General features: G+C 37.7%; 2 protein-coding genes across 4 annotated transcripts in view; one reads left to right on the forward strand and one right to left on the reverse strand.

The window, feature by feature from the left end:
* CCDC173 (coiled-coil domain containing 173) overlaps positions 1-15,748 on the reverse strand; it is a 33,942-nt gene extending 18,194 nt beyond the window's left edge. Inside the window, exons 1-4 of the mRNA XM_039248828.1 lie at positions 15,619-15,748; positions 9,836-10,062; positions 4,156-4,329; positions 3,857-4,050 (exon numbers count right to left, since the gene is read on the reverse strand). Of these exons, the coding sequence (XP_039104759.1) occupies positions 3,857-4,050; positions 4,156-4,329; positions 9,836-10,062; positions 15,619-15,679 (656 nt within the window). The 5' untranslated portion in view covers positions 15,680-15,748. The remainder of the gene's footprint in view (positions 1-3,856; positions 4,051-4,155; positions 4,330-9,835; positions 10,063-15,618) is intronic.
* A 97-nt stretch (positions 15,749-15,845) lies between these two features.
* On the forward strand, positions 15,846-22,732 carry PHOSPHO2 (phosphatase, orphan 2). 3 transcript variants are annotated; one of them, XM_039248825.1, is made up of 4 exons: positions 15,846-16,109; positions 16,609-16,642; positions 18,590-18,764; positions 21,964-22,732. In XM_039248825.1, exon 4 carries the CDS (start codon positions 21,990-21,992, stop codon positions 22,713-22,715), a length of 726 nt encoding a protein of 241 aa, XP_039104756.1. In that variant the 5' UTR covers positions 15,846-16,109; positions 16,609-16,642; positions 18,590-18,764; positions 21,964-21,989; the 3' UTR covers positions 22,716-22,732. The 3 variants fall into 3 exon arrangements, with proteins under 3 accessions (XP_039104756.1, XP_039104755.1, XP_039104757.1); XM_039248824.1 differs by lacking the exon at positions 18,590-18,764; XM_039248826.1 differs by lacking the exon at positions 18,590-18,764 and having other exon boundaries at positions 15,846-16,076.
* The last annotated feature ends 970 nt before the right edge of the window (positions 22,733-23,702 follow it).

Raw genomic sequence — 23,702 nt, forward strand, 5'->3', positions numbered from 1 at the left:
AAAGAGGCTTTTTATGGGCTCATTACTATTCCTAACAGTATTTTAAGTGGCATGCATTCTGTTGTATAAAACTGATACATGAATCAACATTCAACAGAATACCACTGGTGGTAATTTTGTGACTTCATATACTTAAAAAAATTATAATAGATTTGTATTTTCCTTTGTTGTTTTCAATTACAGAATTAAATGTTTCTTAATAAATTTAAGACACAGGACTTCTGGAACCAAACTGGGAACCCAAGTCCACATGTCAAATATCCTTCCCTCCTAACTCCCCATAATACAATCAGCAGAATGGGAGAAATTCTACACCACTGCAAGAAACTGATAAAAGCAAAGTCTTAGCTATATATATACTTGAGTTTCCAAGAGATTTCAACAAATAATAGGGCACTTGAGAATGCAATGACGATAAGTAATACTTGGCTGTCATCCACAAAGACAGAGCGCACCATGAAAAGGAAATGAATTTGTGCTAACCTCAGAACCTGGTCAACATCTCCTATACTGCACTGAAGATAAACTAAAGAAACAACTCAAACAAACCTTAAACCTGCTGGAACCTCTAATCTGTTGCCAAAGACCACATGGAAAGAAGATCCCGTGGCCTGAACACGGTCTACATGCAATGGCTACAGGTGGATGGCCTGAGAAGGTGTTAGCACTTGCCAGGTAGATTCCTGGAGATCAGTCTGCTACATGCAATGATCTCTGAGCTGCAACAGCCAACATAAAAGAGGTTTGTCAAAGGTTGACTCACTCAAATATAAAATATTTGCTTCCTTCTGCCAATGGCTCTGTCCCTAACTTGCATAAACCCTTGGATCTCTACACTGACAAAGAAAAACATTACAGAAATCCAAAGCTTTCCCTTCTCTTTTTACTAAGAACTGAAGAACATACAATTTGGCAACACATATATCCTGAGGATTGATATCTATGTCACTCAGGTTATAAGAAATAAATATATACATCCTATAAGATATATATATGTATATATATATACATACATATATATATATATATATCAAGTATGTGACTCTTGGTCTCAAGGTAGTATGTTAGAGCCCCACGTTGGGTGTAGAGATTACTTTTTAAAAAATCTTTAAAAAGATTTTTAAAATCTTTTTAAAACCATTCAGAAAAGAACAAAAATCTGCAATATGTCTAATAAAGATAATTATCCAGCAAATGTAAAAACTGCTTATTAATCAGTTTTTAATCAATGACAAACACACATATCAATATGAACCTACACAAGAAAACAATGGAGTACACAATTTATGGTAACAAAAACCAAAACAGATGAATATTTACACATGAAAAAGTAACCTGCCTCACTAGAAATGAAAAGAAATATAAATTAAAAGATTCTACTATTTAGTCCATTAAGTTCTAAAAGAAAAACAAAACTACTGTTCAGAATTGATAACATAAAGAAAAAGGAATCAGATATCATTGATGATTATACACGTAAAAGCCTTTTCAAGGGGCAATTTGGCAGTATCTCCCCACATGTAAAATCCAAGCTCTGTTCAAGAAATATATGCTACATAAATACATCTTTGTACAAATGTTACAAAATAAATATGGTCAGGGATGTTTACCATAGCATTTTTAGAAATGGAAGGGGGAGGGATGCCTGGGTGGCTCAGTCAGTTAAGCATCCGACTTTGGCTCAGGTCATGATCTCATGGTTTGTAGGTTTGAGCCCCATGTCAGGCTCTGTGCTGACAGCTAGGTCAGAGCCTGGAGCCTGTTTCAGATTCTGTGTCTCCCTCTCTCTCTGACCTCCCCTGCTCACACTGTCTCTCTCTCTCTCAGAAATAAGTAAAATATTTTAAAAATTAAAAAAAAAAGAAATGGAGGAGGGAAAATCCAAATTTCCCTCAATAATAATATAGTTAAATAAATAATGGTACATTCTTTGTGTACAATATGATTATTTGAAAAGATGTGACAGATTCTTATATACTGGCAAAAAAGATATTCAAGGTATATTGTTGAGTGAAAAACTGAAGACACAGTAAAATACATTGTAGAATATCCATGGTAAAAATATATAAACATATTTAAATATGTCTTGCATATAAATATTAGTAACTATAATAAAACATTCTGAAGGGATAGTCACAAAACGTTAAATAACGGCTATTTATGAAGAAGAAAATGGGACTTAAAGAGACACTGAAAGGTGTATATAAAGATGAGCTTTTCAGTTTTACTATAAATTTTGCTGTTTTGAATTTTAAACAAGTATATATTCATTTATTATTTGCAAAATTAAAAAAAATAACTTTGAAGGATAGACAATTATATTCCCAAATATTAACAGCACCGATTCTGGATTAAAAAGAGTTTCTAGTGATTTTAATTTTAATTTTGTTTGGTCGCAAATTAATGATATAGTTAATTACAAAAATAATTTTTTCTTTAAAAGTAGAATACTGTTTAAAATTTTTTGATATATTTATGCACATTCAAACTATAATATAAAGAAACTCATAAGCCTCACATTGGAGATACAGAGTGGCTGGTAGACAAGGAAGAGACTTCACTGAATTCCCTTTGTGCCTTTTTGTATTTGCATGTATCAGCAATTTAGAAAAGTAAGTAAAATTATGCACAAATACAATACCCTCTGCTGATTTTTATATAGTACCTACTTCTTTAAAAAAGTTCAGGTTTGGGGCACCTGGGTGGCTCAGTCAGTTAAGAGTCTGACCCTTGATTTTGGCTCAGGTCATGATCTCGTGGTTAGTGAGATTGAGCCCTGCATTAGGATCTGTGCTGACAGCTTGGGATTCTCTCTCCTTTTCTCTCTGCCCCTCTCCTGCTCATAGACACACGCATGCTTTCTCTCTCTCTCTCTCTGTCTCTGTCTCTTTCTGTCTCTCAAAATAAACATTAAAAAAAAACATTCAGGTTTGATTTCTATTTACTGACATAGCAAGAGCTCATGATACTGGTAAATGAAAAAATAAAATATACGCTCAGAAAAAAAAGTCTGTATCACTCATTCAATGATTGCCGGGGTCTCAGGGTAAGGAAAAGAACTTAGTTCAAAAGGGATTAGGGAACTTTTGGGACGATGGAAGTATTCTATATCTTGATTTAGGGATCGTTCTACAGCTATCTGCTTTCTAAAAAGTGTATTTCATTAGTAAATGTAAATTACAGTTCAGTGAATCTGACTCCCTCCACCACTACCACCAAAAGAAGTCTGTATGGCTATATACCAATATACCAAAACAATAACAGATTACTGTGGTAGATTAGTATTGCTTAAAAAGATTCACTCTCTCACTTCCCACTTCCATCCATTTTTCTGTTCCATGGTTGTTTGGGTTGGCCATGTGATTTGCTTATAATAGACCAAGTGTCTTTCCTTGACTTTTGCCTTTGAGTTTAGCCATATTCTTGCAAGCTTGGGCTCATTCTTTGCATCTCTGTCAATACCACAAGAAAAGTTTCCCTCAGATGGCCACTGTCCCTTCATCCTGTACCTCAAAAGCGAATACACATAGAACAGATCAGAGCTATAGGCATAACAAGAAACAAGCCCAGCCAGTCCTGCAGTGTGAAGAAAAGCTGTGCAGCCAAGCCCAACCAACCCATGGGTGCATGAGAAATGCTTGGTTGAATGCCACTAGATTGTGTGGTTGTTTGTTATGTAGCATTATTGTGACAATAGTAACTTATATATTATCTCTGGGTAATGGAGTAATAGCGATTTTTAAACTTTCTTTGTAGTTTTTCTACTTAGTATTTCAGCATGAATTATTTTTATAATCAGAAAAAAAGCTTTTATGAGAAAAATAAGATACCAAAAAGGTAATTTATATATACATACTGTTTTAAATGATCATTGGCAAGAGCCACTCTATCTCTGCGTCGTTTTTCTGCTTTTTCTTGTTCTTCTTTAAAAGCCTTTTCAATGTTGAGTTTTAATTGTTCTTCCCATTTTTTATCTGATTTTATTTTATTCTTTTGGGATTCAATCTGTGCATCACGTTCTTTCATAACTCTACTAAGAAGAAGTCCTGACTACAAAAAAAAAAAAAAATGCGGCATTTTAAGGAAATAAAGTCTAATTATATGTAAAGAGATTTGTTAAATATATAGAGAAATTCAAGAAAACCCAAGTAGTACATGAAAATTTTTCACTCTTTCTGTCTGGTAAAATTGATATTGCTTTGCATATTCAATAGCCTTTTTTCTTTCTCCTTGTTTGTATATTGCTTCTTCCACATCAAGATTTTGTCTTTCTGCCTCTATTTCTTCATCACGCTTCTTTTTGGCTTCAAGTTTCTGTTCTTTCATTCCCTGCAATAAGAAAAAAGCAGTCTTGTGTTTTCCTTTTTCAGTTTAATTTTACAAAATTTCACATTGCATATAATGAAATATGAGCCGTTCATTATCAGTGTTTATTCTATTTGCATATATCATTAATAAATAAAATATGATGTTACACTTATAAGCTAATATTTTAATTAAATTTTTTGGTAAAAGGCAAAAGATTTATACAATCTGAAGAGAAACCAGAGGTTTTTTTTTTTTTTTTTGGTAGCTAACATGTTTATATGGTTCAAAACCCAAAATATTTTTAAAATTTTTTTAAAAATTTATTTATTTATTCTGAGAGAGGCAGAGACAGTGGGAGCTGGAGAGGGGCAGAAAGAGAGGGAGAAAGAAAATCCCAAGCAAACTTGGCATTCCCAGTGCAGAGCCCAACACAGGGCTCAAACCCACAAAACCACAAGATCAAAACCAAGAGTCAGATGCTTAACTGACTGAGCCACCCAGGTGCCCCCAAACCCCCAAATATGGCAAAGGTGTTCAGTGAAGCTCTCCTTCCAATCCTAACTTCCATCAGCAGTCTCTAAGATGACCACAATTATTAGTTTCTTAGTTTGCTTCCAAATTTCTTTTTTTAACTTTGAGAGAGAGTGCCAGTGGGGGAGGGGTAGAGAGAGAGGGAGAGAGAGAATCCCAAGCAGGCTCCACACTGTCAGTGCAGAGTCTGATACAGGGCTCAAACCCACAAAATTGCAAGATCAAAACCAAGGGTCAGACACTTAACTGACAGAGCCACCCAGGCACCACCCCCCCCCCGCAATATCTTTCTATATTTACATTTTATACACACACACACACACACATTACTACTTTTATTCCTTTAACTACTTCTATCCAATGCATCATGTCAGATGAAGTCTTTCTTCTTCTTTGTTGGGTCATACTTTCAATACTGTAAGAAAACCTTACTCACCCTAAAATCCTGAAGACATTCTATGATATATTTTAAAAGTTTACTGTTTTACTCTTCACATTTGGGTCTTTAATCCAGCTGAAATTCATTTTTGTATTTTCAATATGATAAGGATGTAATCTCATTTTTTTCATATGCCAATTATCTCAGTATCAGTTTTTGAATTCCCAATCCTTTCCCTTCTGATTTGAATGACACTTCTGTCATATGTCAAGTTCCCATATATAACATGTGACTGTTTCTAGGCACACTCTTCTGATCTATTATTTTGTCAATCTCTGTGCCTACAAAACAGCTTTTACTACTACATTTCTACCACATTTACCATATTTATTCTTATTCTTTAACACCTGTGGATATGAAAATTTTATGTATTATATCTATAAAGTATTATATGGTATACTCCACTCCAGGGACTTTTTTTTTTTTTCATAGTTTATTGCCAAGTTGGTTTCCATATAACGCCCAGTGCTCATCCCAACAACTGCCCTCCTCCATGCCCATCACCCCCCTTCCTCTCTCTCCCACCCCCATCAACCTTCAGTTTATTCTCAGTATTCAAGAGTCTCTCATGGTTTGCCTTCCTCCCTCTCCCCAACTATTTTTTCCCCTTCTCCTCCCCCATGGTCCTCTATTACGTTTCTCCTGTTCCACTTATAAGTGAAAACATATGGTATCTATCTTTCTCTGCCTGACTTATTTCACTTAGCACAACAGCCTCAAGTTCCATCCATGTTTCTACACATGGCCAGATTTCATTCTTTCTCATTGCCATGTAGTATTCCATGGTATAGATAAACCACATCTTTCTGATCCATTTGTCAGTTGATGGACATTTAGGCTCTTTCCATGATTTCGCTATTGTTGAAAGTGCTGCTATGAACACTGGGGTCCATGTGCCCCTGTGCATCAGCACTCCTGTATCCCTTGGGTACATTCCTAGCAGTGCTATTGCTGGGTCACAGGGGAGTTCTATTGTTATAGGATTTTGAGGAACCTCCACACTGTTTTCCAGAGGGGCTGCACCAGTTTACATTCCCACCAACAGTGCAGGAGGGTGCCCATTTCTCCACATCCTCACCAGCATCTAGAGTCTCCTGATTTGTTGATTTTAGCCACTCTGACCGGCGTGAGGTGGTATCTCAGTGTGGTTTTGATTTGTATTTCCCTGATGAGGAGGGATGCTGAGCATCGTTTCATGTGTCTGTTGGCCATCTGGGTGTCCTCTTTGGAGAAGTGTCTGTTCATATCTTCTGCCCATTTCTTCACTGGGTTGTTTGTTTTTCGGGTGTGGAGTTTGGTGAATTCCTTATAGATTTTGGATACTAGCCCTTTATCTGATATGTCATTTGCAACTATCTTTTCCCATTCCATCAGTTGCCTATTAGTTTTATAGATTGTTTCCTTTGCCGTGCAGAAGCTTTTTATCTTGATGAGGTCCCAGTAGTTCATTTTTGCTCTTGAAGCCCTTGCCTTTGGGGATGTGTCAAGTAAGAAATTGCTGAAGTTGAGGTCAAGGAGGTTGTTTCCTGCTTTCTTCTCTAGGGTTTTGATGGTTTCCTGGCTCACATTCAGGTCCTTTATCCATTTTGAGTTTATCTTTGTGTATGGTGTGAGAAAGTGATCTAGTTTCATTCTTCTGCATGTTGCTGTCCAGTTCTCCCAGCACCATCTGTTAAAGAGGCTGTCTTTTTTTTTTCCATTGGAGACTCTTTTTTGTTAAAGATTAGTTGGCCATACATTTGTGGGTCCAATTCTGAGTTCTCTATTCTATTCCATTGGTCTATGTGTCTGTTTTTGTGCTCATACCATACTGTTTTGATGATTACAGCTTTGTAGTAGAGGCTAAAGTCTGGGACGGTGATGCCTCCCGTTTTGGTTTTCTTCTTCAATATTACTTTGGCTATTCAGGGTCTTTTGTGGTTCCATACAAATTTTTGGATAGTTTGTTCTAGCTTTGAGAAGAATGCTAGTGCAATTTTTATTGGGATTGCATTGAATGTGTAGATTGCTTTGGGTAGTAATGACATCTTAACTATATTTATTCTTCTGATCCATGAGCATGGAATGTTTTTCCATTTCTTTGTGTCTTCTTCAATTTCCTTCATAAGGTTTCTATGGTTTTCATCATACAGATCTCTTATATCTTTGGTTAGGCTTATTCCTAGGTATTTTATGGTTTTTTGTGCAATTGTGAATGGGATCAATTTCTTGATTTCTCTTTCTGTTGCTTCATTATTGGTGTAAAAAAATGCAAACGATTTCTGTACGTTGATTTTGTACCCTGTGACTTTGCTGAATTCATGGATCAGTTCTAGTAGGCTTCTGGTGGAGTCTGTCAGGTTTTCTATGTAGAGTATCATTTTGTCTGCGAAAAGTGAAAGTTTGACTTCTTCTTTGCCAATTATGATGCCTTTTATTTCCTTTTGTTGGCTGATTGCTGATCCAGGGACTCCTTTTTTTAAAACATTTTTTACTGTTTTATTTATTTCTGAGAGAGAGAGGCAGCATGAGCAGGGGAGGGTCAGAGAGAGAGGGAGACACAGATACCGAAGCAGGCTCCAGGCTCTGAGCTAGCTGTCAGCACAGGACCGACGTGGGCTCAAACCCATGAACCGTGAGATCATGACCTGAGCCTAAGTCAGACACTTTAACTGAGCCACCAAGGCGCCCCCAGGGAATTCTTTAAAATCAAGGTTTTAAGATTATAATTTACACACCTTCTTTTAGTGTACAGGTTTACAAATGCATCATCAGTTATAGGAAAGTTCCATCATACCCCCCAAAAATACCCTCATGCCCTGTTATTCCAACCATTACCCCTATCTGCAGCCCCTGGCAACCACTGATCTGTTTTTTTTCCCTATAGATTTGCCTTTTTCAGAATGTAATATATGATATCAGTCATGATATACTTCTTCCCTCTTCTAGTAAAAAAGAGACTAAATTATGAACACTGCTTCTAAAGCAAGGTACCAAAAGCCTTCTGTGTCCCTTCCCACAGCTGGGGGAAAATTTTTTTTTTTTAATGTTTTATTTATTTCTAGGAGAGAGAGAGAGACAGCATGAGAAGGGGGGGATCAGAGAGAGGGGGAGTCACAGACTCCGAAACAGGCTCCAGGCTCTGAGCTGGCAGTCAGCACAGAGCCCGACGCGGGGCTTGAACCGCGAGATCATGACCTAAGCGAAAGTCGGACGCTTAACCGACTAAGCCACCCAGGCGCCCCTGGGGGAAAATATTTTTGAATCAAATATCTAATAAAGGACTTGTATTCATAATATATTTAAAAATTCTCTAAACTCAATAATAAGAAAACAAACCCAGTTTAAACATGGGCAAAAGATTTGAATAAACACTTCACCAAAGAAGATATGAATAAGTTCATAAAGAGATGTTCAGCATCATTGTAATTAGAGAAATTAAAATTAAAACTATAGTAAGATACTACTTCACACCTATTAGAATGTCTATAAATAAAAAGACTAACCATAGCAAGTTGGCAAGAATGTGGAGAAAATAGAACACTTACACACTTCTTATGGGAGTGTAATAATATAACTACTTTCAAAAACAGTTTGGACATTTCTTACAAAGTTAAACATGCAACCATCATATTATTCAGCCATTCTACCAAGATATTTATCCAAGAGAAGTGAAAGCATATATCCACAAATAGATTTTTACATGAATGTTCATATACAGTTTTATTTATAATAGCCAAAAACTGGAAATAGCTCAGATACCAACATTTGGTTGATGCCAAACCATCAACAATTGGATAGATAAACAAACGCTGGTCCATCCATATAATAGAATACTACTAGCCAGCAATAAAAATGAACAATTGGTACACACAACAACATGAAAGAATTTCAAAAGAATTATGCTGAGTGAAAATTTAAAATAGAAAGTAGAGCAGGTGCGCCTGGCTGGTTCAGTCGGTGGAACATGCAATTCTTGATCCTAAGGTTTGAGTTTCAGCCCCACGTTGGGTGTAGAGATTACTTAAAAATAAAATCTTGGGGAAAAAAAGAAAGGAAGCTGCCTGGAGAAGGTGCAGGGAGGAGTGAGAAGTGGTAAGTCAAGTACGGGGAAACTTTTTTTGGGTGATGAGTATGTTCATTATCTTAATTATAATGATGGTTTCAGGGGTATGTAAATATATCAAAACTTATCAAATTTTACACTTTATAAATGTCTATTTTATTGTTTGTCACTTCTACATAAAGCTGTTGAAAATGTGTTTCAAAGCATTTTTATGATTTTTTTTAAATGTTTACTTTTGAGAGCACATGAATATGCATAAGTGGGGGAGGGGCAGTGAGGGGGGCATACAGAGGATCCCAAGCAGGCTCTGCCCTGACAGCAGAGAGCCTGATGCAAGGCTTGAACTCATGAACTGCGAGATCATGACCTGAGCCGACATTGGATACTCAACTGACTGAGCCACCCAGGTGCATTTTTTATAATATTGTACACGTAAAAAATATTTATAAAATGTACTAAGAAACAAGAGTGAGTCTGCAGTGCATGTATATTCCTGGGTGATTAATACTTACTGCGTATGTATTAGTCCAATGTTTTACCACTTCTTGGGATTGGAAATGCATTTCTTTCTTTGCCTTTCTTTCTGCACGAAGGCCTGCTGCTTCTCTTGTCAAACTGTCAAGGCTATCTCGAATCCTTTTCCACTCATTGTGTGGAATTATGGTGACCTGCCGGAGATCGACCTTGCTAGGTAGAAGAGGTGGATAGAAGACCTGATCTTCTTCAGAGTTCTTTGTTTCTAATAAATTTTTAAAAATGAATATTAAAGACTTTCAAGAGTTTAAATATTTTTTCTCAGACATTTCTATATTGTCATGATACCTGGAAATTGTTTTAAACAATAATTGTATTCTTATTATTTCAAGAACAGCTGGGGTTAAGTGTAAAGTATAGAAGAACTTGAAATCAAAAGACAGATTTGAGTCTTCGCTTGGTTGTTTCCTTACTCTGTAAACTTAGGCAAGTCATTTAACTTCTTGGAGCCTCAGTATCAAGTCTTTACAGTTGAGATCAATAATACCTACCCCAACAGGTTATTATTAAAGCTTTTTTCAAAACTGACCAAGTAGCAGTCTATAAATGGATAGTTTGGGGCATATTCTTTTGGAGTTGTAGACATGGTGACTGACTCTATTCAATCTCTTCCTAATTGAGTAGTGACAATATAATTTGGAGAACTGAATACCGTCTCAGGGTGGGCCCCATTAAACAGTACTTGCTTCTCCCTTGGCAATAGTTATTTGTGTAATAAGCAAACAAAAGGAAAAGAGATTTATTTGAGACTTTTAGAAAAGTTCTTCCTGTTCTTCTGGGAGAAACATCTGAGAGGGACTCCCCAGCTAGATATGAACAAGGAAGCATGAAGACCAGATAAGCAGCCATCCTATGACCACAAAAGCCTTATGATGAAGCTGTTTCTGTGAGCCACAAAGGAAAAACAAAGGAGGAACATGGGGCAATGAGGATCTCACTATGATTCTAGATCAATTAGACCTGAAGCCTGGAGTTCCTGGCAAATAAATGACCTTATTTTTAAACATGATTGAGTTGGGTATTCTTTTTTTTTTTTTTTTTTTGCGTTGGGTATTCTATGTATGAATTAAAAAGCATCCTAAATGAATATAGCACAGATGAACTATGTAAATCTAGACAAAATTACTTAAAATTTTTTTAATGTTTATTTTTGAGAGAAACAGAGTATGAGTGGGGGAGGGGCAGAGAGAGAGAGGGAGACAGAGAATCCAAAGCAGCCTCTAGGCCCTGAGCTGTCAGCAGAGAGTCCAACACAGGGCTTGAACCCATGAACTGTGAGATCATGACCTGAGCCAAAGTCAAATAGATACCCCACTGACTGAGCCACTCACGTGCTCCTAGACAAAATTACTTTTTTAAATGTTTATTTGAGAGAGAGAGAGTGCAAGCAAAGGAGGGACGAGAGAGAGAGGGTGACAGAGGATCTCAAGCAGACTCTTCACTGACAGTAGCAAGCCTCACAGTAGCAATGCAGGGCTTGAACTCATGGACTTGAGCCATGAGATCATGACCTCAGCTGAAGTCAGTCACTCAACTGACTGAGCCACCAAGGCGTCCCTCTAGACAAAAGTATTTAATTCTATTCCTTAATTGCAAAATGGAGATATTAATAGGACCTACTTTATTTGGATGGTGTAAGAATTGAATGAACTCATATATGTAAAAAATTTAGAATAATGTGTGGCACACAAAATGTTCTCAATAAATATTAGCTATTAGTATGTTTACTATTATTATTAGAAGATGAAACAAAAGTAGAGAAAAGCAGAAGCAAGAAATCACGTGGCTCCAGAAAGAGATAAAGATACTGAGAGAAAAGCTGCCAGAATCAATTAGAGTCTTCTTGGGGGTTGAATTAAAGTTGATGGGATTGGGAAATTGGTTGCTGAGGTAAAGGGTGAATTTAGAACCACAGGTACCATCTTACCTGTCACATACCAAGTCGCCACGTAGAGAATACAGTTAAGCAAAGCTGAGAGACAGAACAGTGTCCTGGATCAAGTTATACCTAAATTCAGCTATGTGTAGGTCTATGTGTAGGGTAGGTCTGCTAGTAATGAATTTGCTACTTTTGTTTACCTGGAAATATACATATTTTAAAGTTTATTTATTTTTGAGAGAGAGAGAGAAAGCACAAGTCAGAAAGGGGTGGGGGAGGGGCGGGAGAGATCTCAAGCAGGTTCTGCATTGTCAGTGCAGAGCTCAATGTGGGGCTCGAACCCATGAATCGTAAGATCATGACCTGAGCCGAAGCCTGATGCTTAACTGAGACACCCAGGGTCCCCTACCTGGAAATATTTTAACACTTTTCCTGGATAAAGACCCTTTAAGTATTTTTCAGCTAATACCTCGAATATGTCAACCTTCTGTCTTCTGGCTTCCATAGTTTCTTAGGAGAAATCAGCTAGTAATCTTATTGAGGGCCACTTTTATGTGTTGCATTGGTTCTCTCTTGCTGCTTTCAGGACTGTCTTTCCCTTTGTCTCTTGACAGTTCGATCATGATATGTCTGGTTCTGGATCTGTTTGAGTTTATCCCATTTAGAGGATCAATGAGCTCTTGAATGTATAGATTAATATTTTGCATCAAATTTGTGAAGTTTACAGCCATTACTTCAAATATTTTCTTCTACCCATTTCCTCCTCTCCTTTTAAGACTCAAATTATATATATCTTGGTATACTTGGTATCCTACATTTCCCTGAGGATCTGCTCATTTTTATTCATTCTTTTTTCTTTCTATTCTTTAGACTGGACAATCTCAATTAACATATGATCAAGTTCATGGAGTTTTTCTTTTGCAAGCTCAAATCTGCTTTTGAGCCCCTTTAGTGAATTCTTCATTGAAACTATTGTGCTTTTCAACTCCAAAACTTCTATTTGGTTTCTCTTTATAATTTCTTTCTCTTTATTTATATGCTCTATATTGTGAGACAGCATTCTTAATACTTTCATAGTTCTTTTGACATTTAGTTCTTTGAACATATTTACAATAGCTATAAATTTACAAAAGAAAACTGTTTAGGAAGTCTAACATGTGGGCTTCCTCAGGAACAGTTCCTATTAAAACTTATTTCTTAGCATGCTTTGTTATTTTCGTTGAAAGTTATACATTTTAAATAATATGTGGCAACTCTAGACATCAGATTCCCCACACACCCAAAATTTTGTTTTTATTGCTGTTGTGGTTTAGTAATTTTCCTGAACTAAATCTGTAAAGTCTGTATTCTTTGTTATATGTGCTTATTGGAATCTCAGCTTGGTTAGCTTAGATGTTAGCAAATAATTGGATGGAGTTTCCTTAAATTAAATTGAATTTCCTTAAGTCTCCAAGCCTTTGCCAAGAAACTCTGAGTGGCGGAGCATGACTTTAACGCTTAGGCAGATAGTTTACAATTCTGTCTTAGCCTTTACTTTTTTCTTGCACTGAGCCTCAAATTTAGCCAGAGATGAAAGCTAAATTCTCAGATATTTCCTGAGCATGTGTATAGCACTATGCATACATCTGTCCTTCTGGATTCCCAGGAATATGTAGGGAGCTTCTCAAAGCCCTTTGTGGACATCTCATTTCCTGGGTATTCTTTTTAAGTTTTTGGTCAGCTTGTTTGCAGCCAAAAGTTATCACTACTTCAGGCAGCTGTGATGTTTAAAAAATTGCCAATGATTGTTTTTTTTTAATTTTTAATGTTTATTTTTGAGAGAGAGAGAGAGACAGACAGACAGACAGAACATGAGCAGGGGAGAGGCAGAGAGAGGGAGACACAGAATCTGAGGCAGGTTCCAGGATCTGAGCTGTCAGCACAGAGCCCAATGTGGGGCTCAAAGTCACAAACCGCGAGATCATGACCTGAGCAGAAGTCAGACGCTTAACCGACTGAGCCACCCAGGCACCCCTGCCAATGTTTTAACAAATGTTTAACAAACAAACATTTGTTTGTTAAATTTGTTTGTTAAAACATAACAAACATTCCCAGTGAGCTCTGAGTCAGGCGAAATAAAATCAAGCATTGTGAGCGGGATTTTTCAGGGAACTGTGAGACAGGATAAATAATAGTTTTCTTTAAAAAGGCTTTGGAGAGGATCCAATCCTTTCCTGCCCCCTCCACAGATTACTAAACCACTGGATTTTACTGTGGTTGCAGTGGTTTTTTAGACTTCCAAGGGGCTAGGAGAAAAGTATGGGGCAAGAGTAAGTTAAAATGCAAAAAAAAACCTTACTGTTGTTACCAAGATTCATCTGTTTTTCCTGATAAAACACTTTTCAATTGTTACAAGCCTTTGGTTAATTTCCTGAGTTCTAAAAGAAAGTTGGTTTTGACAATTTTTGTTGTTTTAAAAAAAATTTTTTTTAAGTAGGCTTTATACCCAAAATGGGGCTTGATCTCACAACCTGGGGATCAAGAGTCATAACCTCTTCTGACTGAGCCAGCCCCGGTGCCCCGGTGTTGTTTTTGATTTAAAAGAGAAGAGGAATTGTGGATGTCCTTATTCTACCATCTGGCTGATGTCACCCCATTAAATCTTTAGATAATTGTTTTACAGATGTTGTCTACATATCTGAACCCTTCACCTACTTCTAAATGAAGATTATAATTTAGCAGTGAGGCTCAGATGGGAACTTTTGTACCAAATGACACAAACCATTTTTTTAAATGTTTTATTTATTTCTGAGAGAGAGAGAGAGAGAGAGGCAGTGTGAGTAGGGGAGGGTCAGAGAGAGAGGGAGACACAGAATCCGAAGCAGGCTCCACAGAGCCCGATGCAGGGCTCGAACCCATGAGCCATGAGATCATGACCTGAGCTGAAGTCGGATGCTTAACTGACTGAGTCACGCAGGCGCCCCGACACAAAACATTTTTTAACACCTATCACATAAATCTAAGTCTTTTATTGCAGTATTGCATATGTAAGGAAGTATTTGAGAGCAATAGTTTGGTTTTTTTCACCATATGTCACCTGGTTACCGTCTCTCTCCTACATGTCAGAACTTCATAATTCCTTCACTGCATAAATACCCGGTAGTGTCCACTGGAGGGATGATGACTGGCTCTCACTCTGCATCTGGCAGAATGAGGCTCTATTGCTACAAAGGCTCAGGCGATGACATGAAGACAGTCCCAACTCCCACGGTTCTGGTGGTCATCATTGCAACATTAATTGGGAATTTACAGACTTAAGAAACTAAAATCATTGTAATTGCTAAAGAGTTCTTTAGATGTCCCCCTACGCTACTTATATTCAAAAATCAAAATTTTGTAAAAGGTCATCTAGATTACAATACCTAAGTATCATTATTTTCTACACTCTTTCACTTCAGAGATAAGGTAATTGAGACAATTCCATTATAGACTTTCCTAAGAGCACTCATTAAGTTCACAGCAGGGTCAAGACTCTAATGAGGTCATTGATACTTCCAGAAGATATTCCAATTAACTCAACGGGTAACAAAAGCTTAAGGGAAATCAGCAAATACCGGACACTTGGAGCTGCAACTACACAGCTCAAGGCTCAGACCAGCTGGTCAAGTGGGCCCTCTAACTTCTCTTTTCTCCGCTCCTATTTGTAAACTTTTCTCACCTACCCAATCATCTGAAGACAAAACTGTGCATTTACACAGTGCCCAACTATGCCCACGGAGCTGCTTTGGATTTGGCGGAACCCATCAAAAAAGTAACCGAAACTCTGATTTGGCACCTTGCCTCCTGCCCTATGCCTGGTGGCCAGAAACATTGCCTGTGCCTGGAAAGGACAGTTCAGCTCACCTGTGTTTTCCTTCGCCTGACCACAGCGCCTTCCGAACCGCACCAGCATCTCGGACGACATGCCCCTGGCGCGCTCTCTGACTTTCCAAGCGACTCCGACTCCGGGCGAGTGGGAGTCCAGCTGGCAGAGTGTTAGCCAAACTGCGCGGTTGCTCAGCAACGCCGCCGGAAGTGACGGGGGCCGCCACCGAGGAACCCTGAACGCACAGCAGTCCTCCTTGGGCCAGCGAACCCGGGCTGCGCCTGCGCGGGAAGTCAAGGCCCAGCGTGCCGGTCGGGTGCCCCTCGCGGGCAGGCACGGGAACAAGGTCGGAGGGCTGAGTCCGCGGGAGCGGCACGGAGGCCAGGACGGCTGCAGACGCCTGGCCTGGGTCGGCGAGGAGCCTTGGGGACCCGGCGCGACCGGGTGCTCCCATCCTCATCCAACGCGATCCTCGCAGGGGATGACCCCCGACGAGGTGCCTGCACCTCCGCTCGGGGCTGGCCAGCAGGTGTGTGGGAGAAGGAGGCCTAGGCTTGGTGTGTGCGGCCCACCGACCTCCTTGCCGGTGGAAGGTGGAGGGCAAAGGCCTCCCTTCCAGAAAAATACAGAAATTAATTGACAGAAAATCTATTTGTAAAGACTTTGGCTGCTAAGCCATGATCCGAGCTAGAGGAAGCTTATATTTTTTTTAAAAAAATAGGAATGTTAAATGTCCCGGAACATTGATGTTAGGATCTTTAAGGTATTTCAAATTGCTTGCTAAATACAGTATAGTAAATGGAATGTATTTGTGAGACCAGCCAAACACAAAAATCTGTTTAGAGTGGATGCAGGCTTGGTTTCAAAAGATCCTTTTTGTGATTCATCGAGGCACAAATGATTTCATTATAAGCTAGGTGGCTAGGACACCTACATATTAGGCACCAAACTAGAGTCACTCAAAGTGAAAGGAGGTAAGAGTTTTAATCGTTAAGGTTCTAACACATAGTTGTACTGTTTTTCTTCAGGTTTTCTATCAGATGTTCCACCATAATAATGCTGGTAAGTATGAAAGCATTAATAAAATATTTGTTGACAGAAACTAGCTTTTGCACATACAGCGTTGGTGGCGTTGGTGGTTTTCTTGGAAGCATAGTTCTAAAAATGTCAAGAACTCAGAAGAGTCAGAGATTTTATCCTACTTGCACACGAACAACTGTAGCCTGCTACAGTTTTGTAGAAGACACAGACCCCTAGAGCACAGATGAATTATTTACAGCGGTGGCAGTAGCCAGAATCTCAACACTTTTGCCCCACTTCCCACAGGGTGATGCGAAGAGGCAGAAGTCGCCTGCAGATGGAGTGTGTTGCATTACAGGACTGGAACCCTGAGCTTAGGGAACCATGATCTTTATTATAGTGAACAATAAGCATGCCTTTTCAAGGCTGTTCACTGTATATGCATTTTTGAGAGGACAGCCCAGAGTATAGAGGGCTGACTGCCTTGCTTGTAAGGCATGTAGAACCAGTAGAGACCCATGGAGAACTGCCTCCCAACAAAAATTCTCTGCAGTTTTAAATAAATAGGTTATAGAGAGTATTGAATCATATAAAATTTAATGTCAATAATTTGCCTATTTGACATGATACTCTGATATCATTTGGTTTCCAACACCTAGTTCAACTAACTCATGGATATTTACAGCTAAGTCTATTTAGAGTTAGTTCTTTATCTGTCTGACCTCCACTCTTTGTGTGTGTGTGTGTGTGAAATTAAGGCAGTATTTGTACTCTGATCTGAAACAGAGTTTAAATTGTTCTGAGGGGAAAAAAATTACTACAAAATCAGTGTAGGAAAAGAATGCGCTGAAGTTGTAGCACCCATGATCTTACCATTATACACAGACTTTTTTTTAAAACAAAAATGGGATTATACTGTACACACTGTTTAGTGATTTCCTTGTTTAATTTGAACTGAACATCTTAGCTTTTACTGGCTAAATAAATATTCCATTATCTGGCTATTACATGCATATCTTACTTAAACAGTCCCTAATTCTTAGATATCTGTGTAGTTTCCAGTTTTCATTATTATATGCTATTGTTAATCACTGGAAACATTGCACACATACCAAATATATACTGTTTATGCTTTTGGAGAGAAAAATAACAGCTTTTGGATTTTTAACAAATTGGATTCAAAATAGATTCACATTCTTTTTAAAAAAAATTTTAATGTTTGTTTTTGAGAGAGAGAGAGAGAGAGAGAGAGAGAGAGAGAATGTGAGTGGGGGAGGGGCAGAGAGAGAAAGGGAGGAGAGAAGGAGACACAATCCAGGGCTCAAATCCATGAACTGTGAGATCATGACCTGAGCTTAACTGACTGAGCCACCCAGGAGCCCTGAAATAGATTCACATTCTTAAAACTAAATTTTGGTGCACATACTTAAGTTTTGGAGACATTTCCATTAAAGATTAGCACTAATCTTTGAAAGTTTATTGACAACTGAATGTGTCTATTATTTAACAAGTAAATCAATGAAATCTGGAAATCACAGCATAATCAATCTAACATTTGTGTTTATATCCACTGGATAAAAATTTATATTCATATAACACCTTTATATTTAAGGTTTTTGTTTAATCAAAATTTTGTTTCTCCCATTGCTAATAGGTGCCTTTCTAATAGAGGAGAAAACAGCATAATTAGATTTTAAATATTTTTTTAATCTTAAAAAAATTTTTTTTTAATGTTTTTATAATTTATTTCTGAGGGGAAGAGAGAGAGAGAGAGAGAGGCAGCGTGAGCAGGGGAGGGTCAGAGAGAGAGGGAGACACAGAATCCGAAGCAGGCTCCAGGCTCTGAGCTGGCTGTCAGCACAGAGCCTGACACGGGGCCCAGACCCATGAACAGTGAAATCATGACCTAAGCCGAAGTCCGACACTTAACCGCTTAACCGACTGAACCACCCATGTGCCCCAGATCTTAAATATTTTTATTAATTTTAGGAATTAAGAAGTCTCTGTTTCTTTGCTCCAAACCAGAAGACTTTGTTCCCTGCATATAGAGTAGGAGTACTGTTGGTTAGAAACTGGCTGGTGTTTAAAACTGAAGATTGTCATGACTATTTAACCTAAGCTCTATTCTGAACTAAAATTAATTGTCTTGGAAATACTAAGTCAGGTAAGTATTTTTAATACAGGTTTATGTTGAGTGGTGACAAAAAACTAATAGAGGGGCTCCTGGGTGTCTCAGTCAGTTGAGTGTCTGAGTTCAGCTCAGGTCATGATCTCACAGTTCATGGGTTCAAGCCCCGTATCAGGCCTTGCAGTGACAGTGCAGAGCCTGTATAGGATTCTCTCTCTCCCCCTCACCCTGACTTGCACTTTTTCCTTCTCTCAAAATAAATAAATAAACTTTTAAAAAAACTAATAGAAAAAGTTCTGAAATTAAGAAAAGTATACCTTCAGGTAGAAATTAATAATCCATAGAGTTATGTTAACTTCAAGTTTATAATATATGTTATTATTTTGAGGTTAATAGTTCAGGAATTTAGGTAACTTTTGGTTGATTCAATCTAGGCTTGAGACAGTTTTCAAACAATGAGTTACATTTGAATATTTTTAAAAATTGTAAATTCGAAATGCTTGAAAAGCATGTTTAAAGTGTGCCCGGAGTGTAGTACTAATGTGTTTGTCAACTCTACCTTATTGCTGTTTATTACCTTGTTTCTATGAGAGAGTAAATTCTGCACTTAAATCCCTGTGAGCCAGAATACTTAACTCCTGTTTGAGCCAACAAGCTCTATTCTCAGTTTTACCTACTGGATATGTATTGTTATAAACCAGAGAATATATGTGGTTAAATGTCATGTTTTCCATTAAAAATATTTTTTAAATTTGTATTTATTTATTTTAAGAGAGAGAGCAAGCAGAGTAGGGGCAGAGAGGAAAGGGAGAGAGAATCCCAAGCAGGCTCCATACTGCCAGCACAGAGCCTGATGCAGGGCTCTAACTCACCAACCGTAAGATCATGACCTGAGCCTAAATCAAGAATTGGACACTTAACCAACTGAGCCACCCAGGCGCCCATGTTTTCCATTTTTAATTGATCTCTTCTTTTTCTTATTACTAGGGTTTTTCACTTTTCTTTTTAGGATTTCTCGTTCAAACCTCAGAATGGTCACAGATGTGGTATTAGGGTTAGTGTGTACTTTGAGACTAATGAATGTTTTCATGTAATTAAACATCTTTTTGTCAGAATGACCTTGCTAGTATTTTTTATTTTTTATTTATTTATTTTTTAAAATGTTTTATTTCTAGGAGAGAGAGAGAGACAGCGTGAGCAGGGGAGGGTCAGAGAGAGAGGGAGTCACAGACTCTGAAACAGGCTCCAGGCTCTGAGCTGGCAGTCAGCACAGAGCCCGACGCGGGGCTCAAACCCACGAACCGCGAGATCATGACCTAAGCGAAAGTCGGACGCCCAACCGACTAAGCCACCCAGACGCCCCAACTAGTATTTATTTTTAAACTGATTAATAAGAGGGGTGCCTGGATGGCTCAGTTGGAGGAGCATGCAACTCTTGATCTCAGGATCATGAGGTTGAGCCCCATGTTGGATGTAGAGATACAAAAAATAAATACATTTTTTAAAAAATTAAAAAATAGGGGTACCTGGGTGGCTCAGTCAGTTAAGTGTCTGTCCTTGGCTCAGGTCATGATCTTGCAGTCAGTGATATTGAGTCCCACGTCGGGCATACACTGACAGCTCAGAGCCTGGAACCTGCTTAGGATTCTGTGTCTCCCCTCACGCCCCCTCTCTCTGCCCCTCCCCCATTCACACTCTCTCTCATAAATTATTAAACATTAAAAAAAGTCTTAAAAAATATTTAAAAAATTTTAAAACTAAACTGATTAATAGGCTATAAATATCCTATTTCTTAGGAACTAGAGTATGGTACTTTAAGCATGAACTATAGTGTCAAGTGGACTTGAGTCCAAATTCCAGCTCTTCTACTTAACTAATACTTAACCAACTTAACTAACACTTAAGCCTCAGTTTATATATCTCTAAGATGAGGATAATAATTTCTATTTAATAGGGTGATGAAGTTAAGTGAGATGATGAGATTGTAAAGTTCTTAGTGTAGGGCCTCGCGTATTGTGGTATCTATAAAAATATTAGTTACTCTGAAAAGTTTTTTGTTGTTGTTTATACACACTATTTGTAGCTTCTCTTGGGTATTCTTTATACTGTCTTTTTAACATAATTATTATACATACTGTTGACCAGTTTAGTTTTTCCTTTTCTTTTGAGATTTATCATTACTGACCTTCATTATCATTAAATGAAAACAGAGAATTAACTAATTGTCATATCATAAGCAATGTGATTTTTCACATATACGCAGATTATTTGGTACTCCAGAACTAAACTATCTAAAAACAATATAAATAAATGCGAAAATTGTTAACAAAAGTTACTTGTAGTCTGGAAGAACGGAATTGACTTCCAAGTTTAAGTAATTTGTTTAGAATTCAAGTACAGCATCAAGCAACCATTTAGTTATAATGATGATTTCAAGCTAAATATGTTTTTTAGGAAAACTATCCAAACTTTGCAAGATTTCATAGTACATTAAATTTGGTTAGAATTCTTGCTCGTATACAGAGAATTTATATTATACATAACTTGTTAATTAATGCAAGGATTACTGTAAATATTTCAAACTAATACATTTGTGACTGATAATTTAAAGACAGTGAGAGTGAATAGCCTACTTATTTTCTAAATAAAACTGTAAGAGAGTAATTATTTCAGTATCCCTCTCATTGGCTTACTTTGTAGTTTAATTCTGAGTGCTCAAAGAATCATCCCCACAGAAACACAATAATACTGTTAGTATCCTTTTAGATAATCTGTTTCCATTTACCTAAAATATTCAGATATGAACTTTGCTTCTTAGGGAAAAGTGCTAAAATGACAGTCTTAAAATGCTTAATTATTTTAACTTGTTTATTATAACCTTTGTTTTTTTTTTTATTTGACGTGGTCTTTCTCTTTTTTAAATTTTTTTAATGTTTTACTTATTTCTGAGAGAGAGAGAGAGACAGCATGAGCAGGAGAGGGTCAGAGAGAGAGGGAGATACAGAATCCAAAACAGGCTCCAGGCTCTGAGCTGGCTGTCAGCACAGAGCCCAACGCAGGGTTCGAACCCAAGAACTGTGAGATCATGACCTGAGCCGAAGTCGGCCGCTTAACCGACTGAGTCACCCAGGCGCCCCTTATAACCTTTGTTTTAGCAGATTAACGCTCAGTAATGTTTGTTAATAGCTAAATATGTAAATAATATGTTTAGGAAATAATATTTCTTCTTTTTCAGGGTAACCCAAATTTACTTTTGGAATCATGAAAATTTTGCTTGTTTTTGACTTTGATAATACAATCATAAATGAAAATAGTGACACTTGGATTGTACAGTGTGCTCCAGAGAAAAAGCTTCCTATTCAACTACAAGATTCTTATGAAAAAGGATTTTGGACAGAATTTATGGGCAGAGTCTTTAAGTATTTGGGAGATGAAGGTGTAAGAGAAGATGAAATGAAAAGAACAGTGACATCAATGCCGTTCACTCTAGGGATGGTGGAACTTTTGAACTTTATAAGAAAGAACAAGGATAAATTTGACTGCATCATTATTTCAGATTCAAATTCAGTCTTCATAGATTGGGTTTTAGAAGCTACCGGTTTTCATGATGTATTTGATAAAGTGTTTACAAACCCAGCAGCTTTTGATAGCAATGGTCATCTCACTGTGGAAAATTATCATGCTCATTCTTGCAATAGATGCCCCAAAAATCTTTGCAAAAATGCAGTTTTGGTAGAATATATAGATAAACAGTCACAGCAGGGAGTGAATTATATAAGAATTGTTTATATAGGTGATGGTGGAAATGATGTGTGTCCAGTAACTTTTTTAAAGAAGAGTGATGTTGCCATGCCACGGAAAGGATATACTTTACAGAAAACTCTTTCCAAGATGTCTCAAAATCTTGAACCCATGGAATCTTCTGTTGTAGTTTGGTCTTCAGGTGTTGAAATAATTTCTCACTTACAATTTCTAATAAAGGAGTAATATGCCAACAATTGAAATTTGTATCAGTTAAGTTTGGGAACAGCAGCATAAAAGTAAAACCTCAAATACCAGTGACTTTTAAAAAAGAAAGATTTTTTTCCCTCTCACTTAAAAGAATTTCAGAGGTAAGTATCACAAGGCTGCTGAGGTGCTCTACCAACCTCAGCATTTGGCGTCTATCTCATGTTTCAAGATTGCTGTTCAAGCTCTGTCCCTCACATCAACATTCTAGCCAGCAAGAAGGAGGGCAGTGCGTGAGAAGTTTGCACCCTTGCTTTTCTTTGGCCAGAACTTAGTCTCAGTTCTCCCGCCTAACTGCAAGGAAGGATGAACAACATAACTTTTATTCCAGATGACTATGTGCCTGGAGAAAATTGGGGAAAAAAAGAGTACAGAGTTGAGGTAGGTGTAATTAGTGTCTCTACCAAAGATGGTTGATAGGTAGATTGTATTCTTAAATTTATTTCCAGAGGGAGTCGTCACATATTTTACTTTCTTAGATACTTACTTCAAAAGCATGTCCAGGGGCACCTGAGTGGCTCAGTCGGTTAAGCTTCTGACTTTGGCTCAGGTCATGATCTCATGGTTTGTGGGTTTGAGCCCCACGTTGAGCTGTCAGCACAGAGCCTGGAGCCTGTTTCAAATTCTGTGTCTCCCTCTCTCTCTGACCCTACCCTGCTCACACACACACACACACACTCTCTCTGTCTCTGTCTCTCTCTCTCTTTCTCTCTTCTCTCTCTCTCAGAAATAAATAAAAACATTTAAAAAAATTTTAAAAAGCATGTCCAGTAGTTACAGATCTTAAAAATAAGCCTGATACTTTATTCCTATAAGAATTAAAGGTTCCCAAATGTATATAATATCCTACTCCCAATTCAGTATTTTAAAGATAGGGATGTAGTATCTATTGCCTAAATTTTCATCAATTTCAGATTTTCTTTTTGAAATGAAATAAATTAACATTCTTCCTATATTTTAAATTTA

The sequence above is a fragment of the Hyaena hyaena genome, unplaced genomic scaffold, assembly GCF_003009895.1.
Source record: "Hyaena hyaena isolate Hyena2069 unplaced genomic scaffold, ASM300989v1 scaffold_317, whole genome shotgun sequence".
Lineage (NCBI taxonomy): Eukaryota > Metazoa > Chordata > Mammalia > Carnivora > Hyaenidae > Hyaena > Hyaena hyaena.

Coding starts and splice junctions, on each gene's coding strand:
- PHOSPHO2 (XM_039248825.1), top strand. CDS start 21,990: ATGAAAATTTTGCTTGTTTTTGACTTTGATAATACAATCATAAATGAA.